Source organism: Oryctolagus cuniculus, chromosome 17, assembly GCF_051225735.1.
Source record: "Oryctolagus cuniculus isolate XC-2025 breed Fujian yellow rabbit chromosome 17, ASM5122573v1, whole genome shotgun sequence".
In the NCBI taxonomy this organism is placed as follows: Eukaryota; Metazoa; Chordata; class Mammalia; order Lagomorpha; family Leporidae; genus Oryctolagus; species Oryctolagus cuniculus.
The window spans coordinates 49,420,039-49,434,068 of NC_142883.1; the positions used below are offsets into that span (position 1 = coordinate 49,420,039).

Below are 14,030 nucleotides of genomic sequence, written 5' to 3' on the forward strand. Positions count from 1 at the left end.
GCCAAGGGACAGAGCCGCAGAGGTGACGCAGGTGAGGCACATAGCAGGGAGAGCAAGGAAGTTAGTCAGCATGCCGGGGCACGGCGTGAGAAGCAAGGTCACAGTTTAAACAGGGGTCAGACCCTGTGGGACAAGAGTCACTGCAAGGCTGTGGAATATACTCCATGATCATGGAGCACTAGGAGAGGTGGGGATGGACAAGTTGATGCGTTGAGAAGAGTGAAGTGACGTGATACGATTTATGCTCTAATGGGAACACCAGAAACGGTGAAAACAGGCTGTGGGGAAGGAAATCCAAGGTGAAACAAGTTAGAGCAGGCAGCCCAGGTGGCAGGCTTTTGAAGCTTTTCACTTGAGTGAGGAAGGAAGCTGAGATCAGTAGGATAGCTGCAGAGATGAACACAGGATGGAAACAGAAAACAATTTTAGGACAGGCTATAGATACATACACACGACAGTGCATCAAAAAAATCGTCAAGGGGCCGGCACTGTGGCGCACTAGGTTAATGCTCTGCCTGTGGCACTGGCATCCCATATGGGCGCTGGTTCTAGTCCCAGCTGCTCCTCTTCCAGTCCAGCTCTCTGCTGTGGCTTGGGAAGGCAGTGGAGGATGGCCCAAGTGCTTGGGCCCTGCACCCGCATGGGAGACCAGGAAGAGCACCTGGCTCCTGGCTTCGGATCTGCCCTGCTCCCACCATCATGGCCATTTGGGGAGTGAACCAATGGAAGGAAGAACTCACTCTCTCTCTCTCTGGAACTCTACCTGTCAAATAAATTTAAAAAAAGAAAGAAAAAATTCATCGAAAATGGAATGAAAAGAAGTTCACTTTGGCACTTTGGTGCAAAAAAAATTAGAAATCTTTATGTGCAGGGTCCGCAGAAAGCTCACACCAATTATGAAAAAAAACCATGCATATGTAGTCAAATCAACAGGCACAGTACAATGGAAGGAAAGACTTTTCTGAAGGAGTCACATACGAAGATACTGTACACGCAGTCCCTCAAGGTTCCATTAACTTTTCCTGCACATCATTTCCCTCGTTCTCATGCCACCAAATGACAACTAGTGTCAGGAAGTTCCCCAGAAGTAGTTCACAAAAAACCCAGTTGTTAGATTCTTGCTACTTATATTTAAATGAGCATCTCAGAAAGACTTGGGCCAACTCTGACAAAAGTGGATGCAGCCCTAAATAAACATTTCCTTGCTCATTTTGCTAGACTTTGCCCAGGAAGCACTTCCAGTTTAATAAGCTAACTGGCCCAGAAGGGCTCCTTCCATTCTTCCTAGTCAAAGCTTCCAACACTGTTTCTAAAAACCTTAAACGTGCACAGTGAAACTCCAGAATGGTAAACCAAAGACTGACTTCAACCCTCCGGACTGCACTTACTGGTCAACTTCATCCTGAGAGGCTGTTTTGTTTGAGGTGTACACCCCACTGGGGAGATCTCTCCAGCCCACCCTGACACATTATCTCAAGACCTGCAGGACAATCATCAGTGGACCACTGACCGCTGCAGGTGTGAGCTCCTCAGGCTGGAACCTCACTGTCAAGCACAGAGGTGCTCAGGGAAACTGCTAAAAGGGAAACTCACCAGCTACACAATCTCAGCCTTGGTAACAGACTCCCCCTCCCCTACCTCCCAGCACACTGCAACTGCCCTCTCTCTAACAGCGCTGCGCTGCCCACGGCCTCACACAAGGCCTTCTTGAACTTTTTTACTCCACCTGTCTGCTCTATGCAACAAGCCCCACTTCACTGGCTGCCGCCCGCTGAGTGAAAGAGCACTGGGCGATTTACCCAAAGCTAGCTTGAAGGATGCTTTAGCAATTCTGTTCCTTCCCTTGCTCCTCCGTGTTCAGGCAACATTCTCCTGAAGTTCCCCCTCCAGGGACTCTCACGTGGTAGAAAAAGCAAAGACAAAGCCTAAGTGGCAGTCCTGGCTATGTCTATATAACATTGGCCTCAATGCCTTTATCTATAAAGAGCCAGGCCCCCTAGGCAAAGTTATTTTGAAGTCTAATGCTCATGAGAAAAACCTACAAACTGTCAAGAGCTATGCAAATCCATGTTCCATCCAACCAATGACAGGTCATAAGCAGGCACAATGCACACGCTCAATACACCAAGTCAAACTAGGACCATTCTCCAATCAAGAGGCAGGTAAGAGAAGCACTCTGGCAAGGTCGCACAGGTCAGCGTGAGGTCCCTGGAGGTCACTCCCCATCTCTAGCTTCCTTTTCCCTCCTACCTGTACAATGAAGCTTTGACAAGGAGGAATTTTAGTGTTGGTAAGGGAGGCACGACCTGACAGATCAAACTACCCTTTGCCAGGGGTATCAGAAATATATCACCAGAATGGACCAGACTGGGAGGCAGAGGAGTCCAGTATTAGCGCTCCTCGTGCGGGCAGTGTGACCTTGGCCAACTCCCTTAGCAAGCAAACCCATCGCCCCCATCCCCATCTGCAAGCCCAGGAAGACAAGAATTCCCACCGGGCTGCCCGCCGGGGACCAACGTGCGCGCCCACCTGGGGTGCGGGCAGCGCAGCCCCGGATCTCCCACCCTCCGTCCGGGAGGCGCCCCGAGCGCTCCCGCGGGAGAGGGATGCACCCCTTCCGGATGCAGGACGTGCCAGGACAGCAGTTTCGGTTTCCTGGGGACAGGGACTGCTCCTCCCGCCGTCCCGCGCCGCCCTCGGGAGCCCCGCGGCTGCGCTCGGTCCCGCCACGGGACCTCCCACCCCGGCTCCGCAGCCCGCCGTGGTCCCGTGGGGTCGGCGGCGGCGGAAGGGGCGTTGCCATAGGAACAGCGCCCAGGACCCCGGCCCGCGGAGCCCGGGCGAAACAGGGAAGGAAGGCTCGCGAGACCCGCTGTGCCCCATGCGACCACGCCCGGACGTCCCCTCCCAGGGCTGCTTCGCCCGGCCAGCAGCGCCCCCACAGCTTCGCGCCTTCCCGCGCGGCTCCACAAAAAAACCCTACCTTCCGCCATGTCGGGCCCGGCCCTGCCTGTAGCCTCGCGAGAAGTGCGCCGTTCAGCTGGGGCGGCGCGTAAGGAAGGCACCAAGTATCGCGAGAACCGCGGTCGGCGCAGCAAGGGGAGGAGTCGAGGCTGGGAAGGAGGCGACTGGAAGCTGAGGGAGTGACCGGGCGCGGGGTGAGGCTGCGAGCTTGCTCTCGGTTCGGCTGGTACTTTGCAGACTCGGGACTTAGCTAGCGCCGACTGAGCTCTGTCCCTTGGCCCCACAAAGGAAGGACGCGGCGAATGTAGACTAATCTGGTGAAGCCTGGCTGTGAGAGGCGCGCGGGGAGGGGTTAGGAAGGGGCCAGTGCGGCGGTGACGCTGCTGACAACGGTCGACAGCCCGGGGTGGGCGGGATGCTGTGCGTGTGGCCCCGCACTCGGGAGAAGCGATGGGTGTAGACGAGAGGCGGGTCCCCTGCTAGGCGCCCGAGACGTTGAGAAGCGACAGCGTGCCAAGTGTAGGGGCCACAGAGCGCTTCGGGTGTATGGGTGACGTTCTTTATTCAGATTTATTTACTTGAAAGGCAGAACGATAGGGCGCGGGGGGGAGAGATAGAGAATCATCTTCATTCCCTTTTCAAATGGCCGCACCAGTTGGGGCTAGGCGAAGCAGGAGCCAGAGCTCCATCAGGGTCTCGCGAGGGAAGCTCCTGGGCCATCTGCTGCCTTCCCGTGCGCGTTAGCAGGGAGCTGGATTGGAACTGGAGCCGAGACTCCAACCGCACTCCGATATGGGATGCCAGCAATGGAAAGTCAGAGTTAAAGGGAGAGACAGAAAGAGATCTTCCATCTGCTGATTCACTCCCCAGATGACCATTGCTGGGCTAGACGGGAGCCAAGAGCTTCCTCTGGATCTCTTACCTGGGCGCAGGGGCCCAGGCACTAGGAGGGCCATCAGCAAGCAGCCAGACGGGAAGGGAAGCCGCCGGGACTCGAACCCGCACCCTTGTGAGATGATGCTGGGGTCGCAGGTGCCAGCCCCTGGGTGAAGTTAGGGACTGCAGGGGAGACGGTGACCTTGGGGCCAGCCAGGAGCGGGTGAGGAGATTGAAAGGAGGCACAGTGAAGAGGATGGAGGTGTCGGTTCACAGCTGGACAAGTTCTCTGTGCTGCCAAGGCTGAGCATGAGCAGGCGGTGGCGTAGAAAAGGAATCTGGGATTTAGGCAGTGGTAATACAGGGTCAGGGGTTAAAAATCTGAGAAAAGGGGGAGTTTTTGGACTGATAGACACCTAGGAGGTGCAAGGGGTGTATTAAACTAAGAACAACTGTGTGCTCAGGAATTGTTCCAGTGTAGCAGGATACTAAAGGTTTTTTATTTATTTATTTATATAAAGGTTTGTTTATTTGAGAGGCAGAGTTACGGAGAGGGAAGGAGGGAGAGGCAGAGAGAGAGAGAGAGAGGTCTTCCATCCACTGGTTCACTCCCCAGATGGCTGCAACAGCCAGAGCTGAGCGGATCTGAAGCCAGGAGCCAGGAGCTTCTTCCAGGTCTCCCACATTGGTGCAGGGGCCCAAAGACTTGGGGCATCTTCTACTGCTTTCCCAGGCCACAGCAGAGAGCTGGATTGGAAGTGGAGCAAATTCAGCTCTCTGAATTTATAAATCTTTATAAATAAGGTTTCTGGGGCCGGTGCCATGGTGCACTAGGTTGATCCTCCGCCTGCGGCGCCGGCATCCCAAAAGGGTGCCGGTTCTAGTCCTGGCTGCTCCTCTTCCAGTCCAGCTCTCTGCTGTGGCCCGAGAGGGCAGTGGAAGATGGCCCAAGTGCTTGGGCCCCTGCACCTGCAAGGGATACCAGGAGGAAGCACCTGGCTCCTGGCTTCGGATCAGCACAGCTCTGGCCATTGTGGCCACTTGGGGAATGAACCAACGGAAGGAAGACCTTTCTCTCTCTTTCACTGTCTGTAACTCTGCCTGTCAAATAAAATCTTTAATAAAAATAAAAAAGGTTGTTGTGTCTACTGAGAATAGTTTATAGGTGTTGCAAATGCTGAGACTTCGGGGTCTTCATAGGGGCCAGGTGAGCCACTTTCTTCTGTTTATCTTGAAAATATCCTGCATGTTTCCTGGGCCATAAGCTAAAAATGACAAAAAAGTGGTTGGGAAGCGCTGTCGTAGCTGATGCCTGTTTTGCATAGGTCTTATCTTTGCTCCACCAGCACCAGCTTAGGGTCTGGTATATGAGGGTACTTCAAAAAGTGCTTGGAAAAATAGAATGAAAGGTATTTTGGTGCGAAGTTCTTTTTGACATCCTTGCGTATTTTTCCCAATATACATTTTCCATCAACTTTTTGAAGACCATTCATATTTCAAGATATTTTGCACAAAAATAAACCTTTTAAAGTACCCTTGTATAGCAGGCCTTCAAAAAAAAAAAAAAGTTACCGATGTGAGCTCCCCTGAGTCAGAAGTGAGTTCAAATCTGGCTCTGCAGCCGACTTGCTGTGTTAATTGTAGACAGGTTTCTGCGAGCTTTATGCTGCCTCTTAGATTCTCCCTCAGGGAAGAAACTGCCTGGAAACCATGGTTCTTAATGAGCTAGAGAATGCTGAAGCCCTCTGAGAATTTGATGGGAGCCGGGGACTTTCTCCCTAAGAGCAGCACACGTGCACGAATGGACACATTTGCACCCTTTCAAGAGTGTACTTGGACACACCTGAAGGCACTGAGTTCAGGGAGGGGCTTGACCTCTTGTCACACCCGCCTTTCCAGGAGAGCTCAGAAGAGCTAAAAGCACCTCCCCTCAGAAATGGCTTCGTGTAAGTCTATCTCTGTGCCTTTGTCTTCCAGAACCCTGAGCCCCAGGAGCACTTAACAAAGCCTGCCAGCACTCAGGGAGCTACAACATCCGCTCTCATCTGAAAGACATTTTGCAAAATCTGAGCCTTAGGACGTGGTTTATTTTAGACCCAACTCAGGTTTTGCTGTCTTGTCAACAGGAATTTGGTGTAGAGTTGTCTCTGGCAAGCAACGTGAAGTGCAGAGAGGGAGTAAGTGTCGTGTACCTTAAGAGCACAGGGATTCCAGACTGGCAGTCCAGTGAACTTGGTCCAAGTGCCAGCCGCACCGTGTCTGTGTGCGACCTCGGAGAAGCCAGTGGTCCTGAGCTGTGGCTTCCAGCTCACAGTGCCGAGGACCTAAGGAACGTGATGGAACTGAACCCTGCTGCGCAACAGACTAGCTCTGCGATCCTGACAGACTAATCCGAACATGCTAGCTCAGGAGAAGCTCCTACTTTGGAGGATCATTGTATCCTCTGTGAAATAACATTAGCACAAGCCTGCCACAAGGTAGGGGCTCAGTTAACTTGAAACTTAATTCTGGTGCCTGTGAGGAATACGTGAGTATATACAATACAAGTGCTACTAATTCCTAACTGATATGGAGAAGGGGCTAAAATCTAGTTTTTTGCCTAGGATTTCCTATGCAGCTCCTCCGTTTTAAGATGTATCTGCGGGCTGGTGCTGTGGCTCACTTGGCTAATCCTCTGCCTGCGGCGCTGGCATCCCATATGGGCACCGGTTCTAGGCCCGCACCTCTTCCAGTCCAGCTCTCTGCTGTGGCCCGGGAAGGCAGTGGAGGATGGCCCAAGTGCTTGGGCCCTGCACCTGCATGGGAGACCAGGAGGAAGTGCCTGGCTCCAGGCTTCGGATTGGCGCAGTGCCGGCCAAAGCGGCCATTTGGGGGGTGAACCAACAGAAGGAAGACCTTTCTCTTTCTCTCTCACTGTCTAACTCCGTTTAAAAAAAAAAAAAACAAAAAAAAAGATGTATCTGCTCCTTTTTGTGAAAGCTGTTTCCTTCAGTTTATCTAATCCATGTGAACAGGACTCAAGAATTCCCAATCACTTCACTAAATCTCAGTGTACAGTGCTAATTCACCAGGCCAAAACTCTAACCTTACCCTAGCAGACAGATTATACCTCTGAAACTGAGCAACCAGAAACACCATAGGCAGGAAATTGTTCTGCAAACTGAATCTTGTTGGGTTTGCGGGCCCCCAGAAAATGAAAAGTTCAAATCCGCTGAGGTGGCTAACAGCCCCAACTATATAGATCTTTCCTGGAAGCCCAATGCCTTATACACACTAGGCAATCACTATTCCTTTGCATTTGAAGCAGCATGCAAATAAACTTGGTTTGCTCTGTACCTTGAGTAGATACCATCAGATACCATCCAGACCCTTCCAGAACAGTTTTACTCCAAATATATTTATCAGGGAGGTGATCCTCACTCTTCCCAAAACTGCTCTCAGGGAAGACTTTCTTCCTGATTAAGAGGTCTGGCTCCCTGTTCTTTTCTGAGTATTAAGGAATAGGAACAGCCACGGGCAATTTGCATCCAGACAGACAAGTTATCAACACCGATCACTCAGTGTGTATTAACTATTTGTAAAGATTCAGGGGAAAAAAAGCTGTGTATTAAATCTTGTAAAGAATCACAAACCAGTGTTCAGTCCTGCCTCTTTTGCTACTAACTTACTAAGTGACCTCGGCTTTATCTGGTGATTAAGATGGCAGCCATGGTCTCTTCCAGTTAACATTCCTCATCGATTAGCTTTCAAGCCAGGTCAAAGGCAAAATCCCCAGTATTCTAATTTGTGCTCACTGTAAGACTCTAGATCACCAGGCACAGAAAATCTGATTAAAAGTGGAGCTTAGGGGGCAGCACTATGTTGCAGTGGGTTAACGCTCTGGCCTGAAGTGCCAGCATCCCACATGGGCACCAGTTCAAGTCCCGGCTACTCCACTCCTGATCCAGCTCTCTGCTATGGCCTGGGAAAGCAGCAGAAAATGGCCCAGGTTCTTGGCCCCTGCGGCCATTTGTGGAGTGAACCAGCAGATGGAAGACCTTTCACTCTTGCTTCTGTCTCTCTGTGGCTCTAACTTTCAAATAATAAAATAAATCAAAGTGGTACTGCGGACTGGGCATTGGGGTGTGGTGGGCAAAGCCGTCACCTACAGCACAGACATCCCACAAGAGCACCCGTTCATGGCCTCGCTTCTCCAGTTCCTATCCAGCTCCCTGCAAATGGCCTGGGAAAAGCAGCAGCAGATGGTCCAAGTGTTTTGGGCCCTGCCACTGAGGTAGAGACCTAGATGAAACGCCTGGCTCTGGCCTGGCTCAGCTGTAGCCATTGCAGCCACTTAGGGGGAGAACCAGTGGATGGTGGATCTCTGTTACTCTGCTGTCAAGTAAATAATTCTTTATAAGTGGTGCTTGGCTGTGTTTTGGAATTTTAAACAGCATTTATCACATTGGAAGTCAAGTTAACTTCTAAAATGTTTCCTTCTTTAAATAAAAGTTTGTAAAATTCTTTCTCAGGGTTTCCCTATGGGCACTTTGCTTTCATGTGCTGCTTATATGTATAGAACCCCACAATTTGTTTTGAGACCTGCATCCTAGAACCAAAATAGCTCATGATACAGCCTCTAAGTCATCATTTATTGATTTATAGAGCACCTATCACATGATTGAGGTGCTTTACAATACCGTAAACATCACAACAGAACTCACACAGTTAAATACAGTCAACAAATTACAGAACTAAGAAAAAAAACTGGAATGAAGCAACATTATGTCGAGTTTCAAAGATGCTGAGAGTTATCAGTACAAAAAAGGGAATTCCACCAATTGGAGACCAGACGGGGCAAAAATACGCAGGCACCATGGCCCAAAGTGGGATGATTTGTACAGGGTGAATGAGCATATAAAATAATTTCACAACCAGAAATGAAGGCCATTAGATACCTTCACAACATGATTACCTTATAATGGCAAGGAGATCAACCTTATGAGGATTTTAGCTCAAAAGACAAAGCCAGAAAACACTGAGATCATAAAACCTACTATGAGCACAAACTGCAATCTATCAGCATCTACAAGAACTTGGAACAAATTTAGGCATCAACCAACAGTTCCACAACCCAAAAGACTACGTGGATGTTGTTGACACTTGGCACAAAGTTAGGGGAAGGAATTCTTTTCCTAAAGCAGAGAAGAACCACCTCACACTAATGATAAGGTGAGGTAAGACAAAAGCCACCTGGGTCAGTGTCACCTGAGTGTGGGTTCAGTATCAAACACGGGGGTGTTGGAATTCACATTGTCTGGTGAACACTGGGAAAGGCACAGATGACATCTCTGACAGGAGAAAGGAAGTCGTAACACCAATCTAGGATCAGGACCCCAGGCAGAAAAGAGCATGAGAAGAGAAGAGAGATACCCTTCCGTGGGCCTCCCTTCCACTCCCCCAAGTAAGCTCTAAAGAACCACGTGGTAATACCAGAGTCACTGCATTAAAGTGGCACTTGAAGTTCAAAAGTAGTTGTCCCTGAGTTACTAGGTCTTTTGCTACTTGCTAAAGGGTCAAATCCCAGGTTTTAAAAACAGACTTCTTAGCAGAATTATAACAATACAAGAGCAAAATTCCAACTCCACTTAGCCACAAGCAACCACCATGTGGACAATTTCTAATTTAAGAGGTACAGGGCTTGTAGGTATGCAGTGCTGGCATGCTGGGGCAACAATTTTTACAGAGATTTTTGAGGAAAAAAGTCACAAAGTTCTTAAAGATAGGCTGCAATGAAATCAAGTCAAACAATATTTACACACATAAGAGTTTTATGATGTGTATGAGATTTTTACAATGCTTCAGAATCAAAAACAGACTGGGATTTAGAAAAATAACTATTCTGACTACATCCTCAACCATTTTATTTTTGCTTTAAAACACTAAGTTTGCAGAGGTCTAGGTTGTTGGCAGGGATCCTGTCACTCTTCTGCCAAAACATTCTTCCAAATTCCAGAGAGCAGAAGTGCACCAATTCTCTCACAAACACTGTGCTCCAGCTGTCCTATCCTGAGGTCTAGCCCATGCACACCACAGAATACCTCCTGTCCCCAACCTCACAACCTAGACATATGCAGGCCTGTCTTTAATGTCACACACACTCATTTTAACATTTGAAGTTGTTTTAGAAAACTGCATGGTATGAAGCATACCTATGCTCAAACATCACTCAAATCTAAGAGGCTTGTCAATGACAGAATCTATACATCAGCAAAGCATTTGCCCATGTGATACTTTTAAGACTCAGGTGACAAACTAGTTAGAACCCAACACGCGTACTGTCATGGCCATGTGATATTCAAGTACTAAAGTTCGTTTGCATAAAGAATCAACCTGAGATTTTTCAAAACTGCACTTCTCTGGCATTCAGTATTATAACCTTCATTCAATACAATAAAAGCCAACAACTTGACAATTATTGGAAAAAATTATATTTTGGAAGAACTCACTACAGAAGGTGACAGAATTCCAAAATCAAATTACATGAAAATATACACCGCAATTTCTTTGTACAATAGGTGAGGGCAATCTGCAGAATAGAAGAATATAGGAAAAGAAATGTGAAGGGCAGAGAACAGGAGGAGGGTAGCAGACCCAGAAGTAAAGTAGAAAGCTGGAAGATGTGCATGCTTTATTTATCCAACCTTAACATTAGGCAACTGAAGGGCAAATAAAACCAAATTGAAATCTTGCGCTCTTTGGGGTAAACTGCAGGATGTTGGATTCAGAACCAGCTTTTTTTTTTTTTTTCCTTTTTTCTTTTTTTTTCTTTCTTTAAGTTTTCTGGGGGTAATGACTGGGTTCAAGAGCTCTCAACAGCCAGAAGAGATTATTGCTACATCCAATCCAAGAGATGGGTGCAACCAGAATACAAAAAGGACAAAGCACCTGGAGATGACCACTCCTCTGAAGTCATCATTAGAAATCAAGTAATTGCTTATTAAGTATTTCAGTATTAGAACTAAATGATTGAGACAGATGAGATGAAAGCAAAGGGGAGTGTGCCAAAACAAAAATATACAAAAGTTTAGTAAGTGAAAAGAGTTTAATGAAGCCTCAATGGTTTAAAGGAAATTAAATGGAAACTTTTAATCCTAATTGCTTTTCATCTGACATGCTTTAAGGAGTCTTGTAAAACTGATAAGAAACAATGAATAGGGAAAGAAAACCTGCTAAAATCTTTTAGAATTTACACGATTCTTATTCTACTACAAGAAAGCATTATTTGGTACAAGGTGTATTTGTGGATGTACATGAACAGCATATATATTATCCGGATCATGTTGTGCTATGTACAGGTCTTTACAATTCTTCCTGAAGGTTAAAACAGTTCATTAGAATTCAAAATGCGTAATCATCTGTAAGTTGGCACTTGTTAGGCTCTTGTCAGCACTGATAACTGGCATGTTTTATTGCGCCCAGTTCCAGCCAGTGTTTGCCAACTTGTTACAACAGAAGTCCAGCAATAGGTGGGTAGAGTGCAGGAAAAACAGTGCCATGTTTCTCAATTGGAGACCTACAACAAAACAAACAGTATTATATAATGAATTAGAATATTACAAAAGAATTGACTAGAAATTGTTGTTTACATTCTACTTCCTTGGCAACAAGTTCTTAATTTCATTTTAAGCTCACTTTTGTGCATGTGCATTATGGTAGACACTAGCCACATGTGGTTATTTAATTTTAAATTAATTATTAATAAAAATTAGTTCCATAGTCATACCAGCCACACATCAAGTACTCAGCAGTCACATGTGGCCAGTGGCTGCCCCTCTTGCCAATGCAGATATAAAATATCTCCGTCATCACAGAAGCTCAATTGTACAACACTGATTTAAGATTTTTCAATACTCCAACTGTCTTTCAACTTTTATTACAACTAGAATCAAAACCAGAAGGACTACTTAAAAGTCAAGCAGAAACTTTCTAATATCTGAGGATATTCAGAAGAAACTAAACATTGACATACTCGTCAACTTGGTAAATTCTATCCAGTTCTCTGGGCTCAGTTCAAACCCATTTTCTCCAATGGACCGCCCACAAATGACCTTCCACCCCAACTGGAGTTTCTAATCATTCAACCAGTTGATCTCATATCCTCAATTAGAATGCAAGAACACAGTTAAGTAAAAACTACTACCATCTTATCAAGAGCTTCTTATGTGCCAAGCAGTGCTAAGGGCTTAAACTACTGAACACAATGCTCACCAGCATCACATAAGTAGCCGTGTGTGATTTAAATGTTAGGGGTGAGGGAGAGCCCAGGGCAGCAGAGAAGAAACACCCATTACTACTCCGTCTTTAGATGAAGTGCTCCAAAGAATTCAGAAATCTCTGCTGCCAAGGCAGCACAATTTTGAGCAAAGAATTCAGACAGAAGATGCCTGAAAATTCAAGTGATAGAACTTTAAACTCCTGTGCCAAATGTACTTTAGAATTAAGGCAACACTGAACTCATATTAGCCACGTTCAAAGTTCACTGTGTCTCCTAAAACCCAGAGTGAACATATTAATTTTACAATTACCCAAATTTTATTAAACTAAAAGCTCTGCTGTGCAAAGAATCTGAGGGCCAATCTGTGGCTCTGCATGTGCCTCCTTGCAAATTTAGAACAAACCTTGAGAGGTAGAATCACTGCTATTTCCTATCCAATGCAGCTGCTCCTTTAGCAAAGCACAAACTGCCTAACAGAATTACTTTCACCAAAATCAGGTTCCACCTTTTGCAGACAGCCACACATATGAACATGCATCTTTTTTAAAAATATATTTATTTTATTATTGATTTGAAAGGTAGAGTCACAGAACAGAGAGGAAGAGACAGATCTTCCATCTGCTGGTTCACTCCCCAAAAGGCTGTAATAGCTAAGGCTGAGCCAAGCTGAATTCAAGAGCCTGGAACTCCACCCAGGTCTCCCACAAAAGGGTAGTAGGGGCCCAAGCACTTGAGCCATCTTCCACTGCTTTCCCAGGCACACTAGCAGGGAGCTGGAATAGAACTGCGGTAGCTAGGATACCAATGGGTACTCATATGGGATGCTGGCATTGCAGGCTGCAGCTTAACCTGCTGTGCCACAACACAGGCCCCCATACATTTTTTTTTATTAGAAAACCTAAAGACTTATACTGAAATCCAAGAGATAATGTTAGGGAATAGGTATTACAACTTTTAGGAAATGGTAACTTGAATGTGCTCCAAAGACTCAATCACATCCTAGCCAATCAATCTCTAAGGACCAAAAGAAAACCAGGTATGGAGTTTGGACATTCAGTAACCACTTCCCTATGCTATAAATGGGACATTTCAGAGCCACAAAAGAATCATTTATGAACTGTTTCCATGAAGTTTTAAACAAGCCACAGAGTACTGACTGCTGCTGAAAGTCATTAAACACCGGCCATCAGGAAACCCAGCCTTTTAACAGTGAGGATTCAGCTTTAAATAGCATTAGCTTCTTCAGCAGAAAAAGAAAAATCTGTGCCCCTCACTGTGACTAAACTGTATTCTGAACAGAGAAGAGGCCTCAGTATAGAAAAAGCAAGTTTGCCATTCTTTTCTTTGGCAAGATAAATGTGAAAACTGAAACGCCTGTATAACACTCTCGAAACAATGCTGCTGACCTGAAAGTTACGTTTTTGTAAGCATATCCTACTTCTGATTTAATACATCTGCTTTCAATATTAGTTGAAATTATATCAATTGAATGTGTTTTTTCCCTCAAACCTCCTCTTTAATTATTTCTGCTTCTTACACTGCCAATCTGGAGATGGTTTACCTCCTAAGGATTTAAATGTCTTGTCCCACTTAAGAATATTTCTAAAACTATAATCAAGTCACACATTTTTATGTCTACCAACCTTTTATATTTTTAACAAGATTTATTTATTTATAAGGCAGAGTTATAGAGAGGCAGAGGCAGAGAGAGGTCAGTCTTCCATCCACTGGTTCACTCCCCAGATGGCCACAATGGCTGGAACTGGGCCAATTTAAAGCCAGCAGACAGAGCTTCTTCTAGGTCTCCCACATGGGTGCAGAGGCCCACAGCATTGGGCCATTCTCTACTGCTTTCCCAGGCCGTAGCAGAGAGCAAGATTGGAAGTAGAGCAGCCGGGACTAGAACCAGCACGCCCAAATGGGATGCCAGCAC

The 14,030-nt window shown here is 46.5% G+C and overlaps 2 protein-coding genes across 8 annotated transcripts in view; both read right to left on the reverse strand.

Annotated features, from left to right (window-relative positions):
* Nucleotides 1–3,128, reverse strand: part of ANKFY1 (ankyrin repeat and FYVE domain containing 1) — a 76,950-nt gene extending 73,822 nt beyond the window's left edge. The window contains exon 1 of one of the 2 annotated variants that reach the window (XM_070061246.2): nucleotides 2,984–3,128. In XM_070061246.2, the coding sequence (XP_069917347.1) occupies nucleotides 2,984–2,993 (10 nt within the window). In that variant the 5' untranslated portion in view covers nucleotides 2,994–3,128. The remainder of the gene's footprint in view (nucleotides 1–2,983) is intronic. The other variant, XM_070061248.2, reaches the window with a different exon arrangement.
* Nucleotides 3,129–10,294: 7,166 nt separating this feature from the next.
* The window catches only part of UBE2G1 (ubiquitin conjugating enzyme E2 G1), a 102,024-nt gene continuing 98,288 nt past the window's right edge, over nucleotides 10,295–14,030 (reverse strand). For all 6 annotated transcript variants that reach the window (XM_070061254.2, XM_017348822.4, XM_070061250.2 and 3 more), the window contains one exon: nucleotides 10,295–11,395. The gene's annotated coding sequence lies outside the window, so the exon portion shown is untranslated. The remainder of the gene's footprint in view (nucleotides 11,396–14,030) is intronic.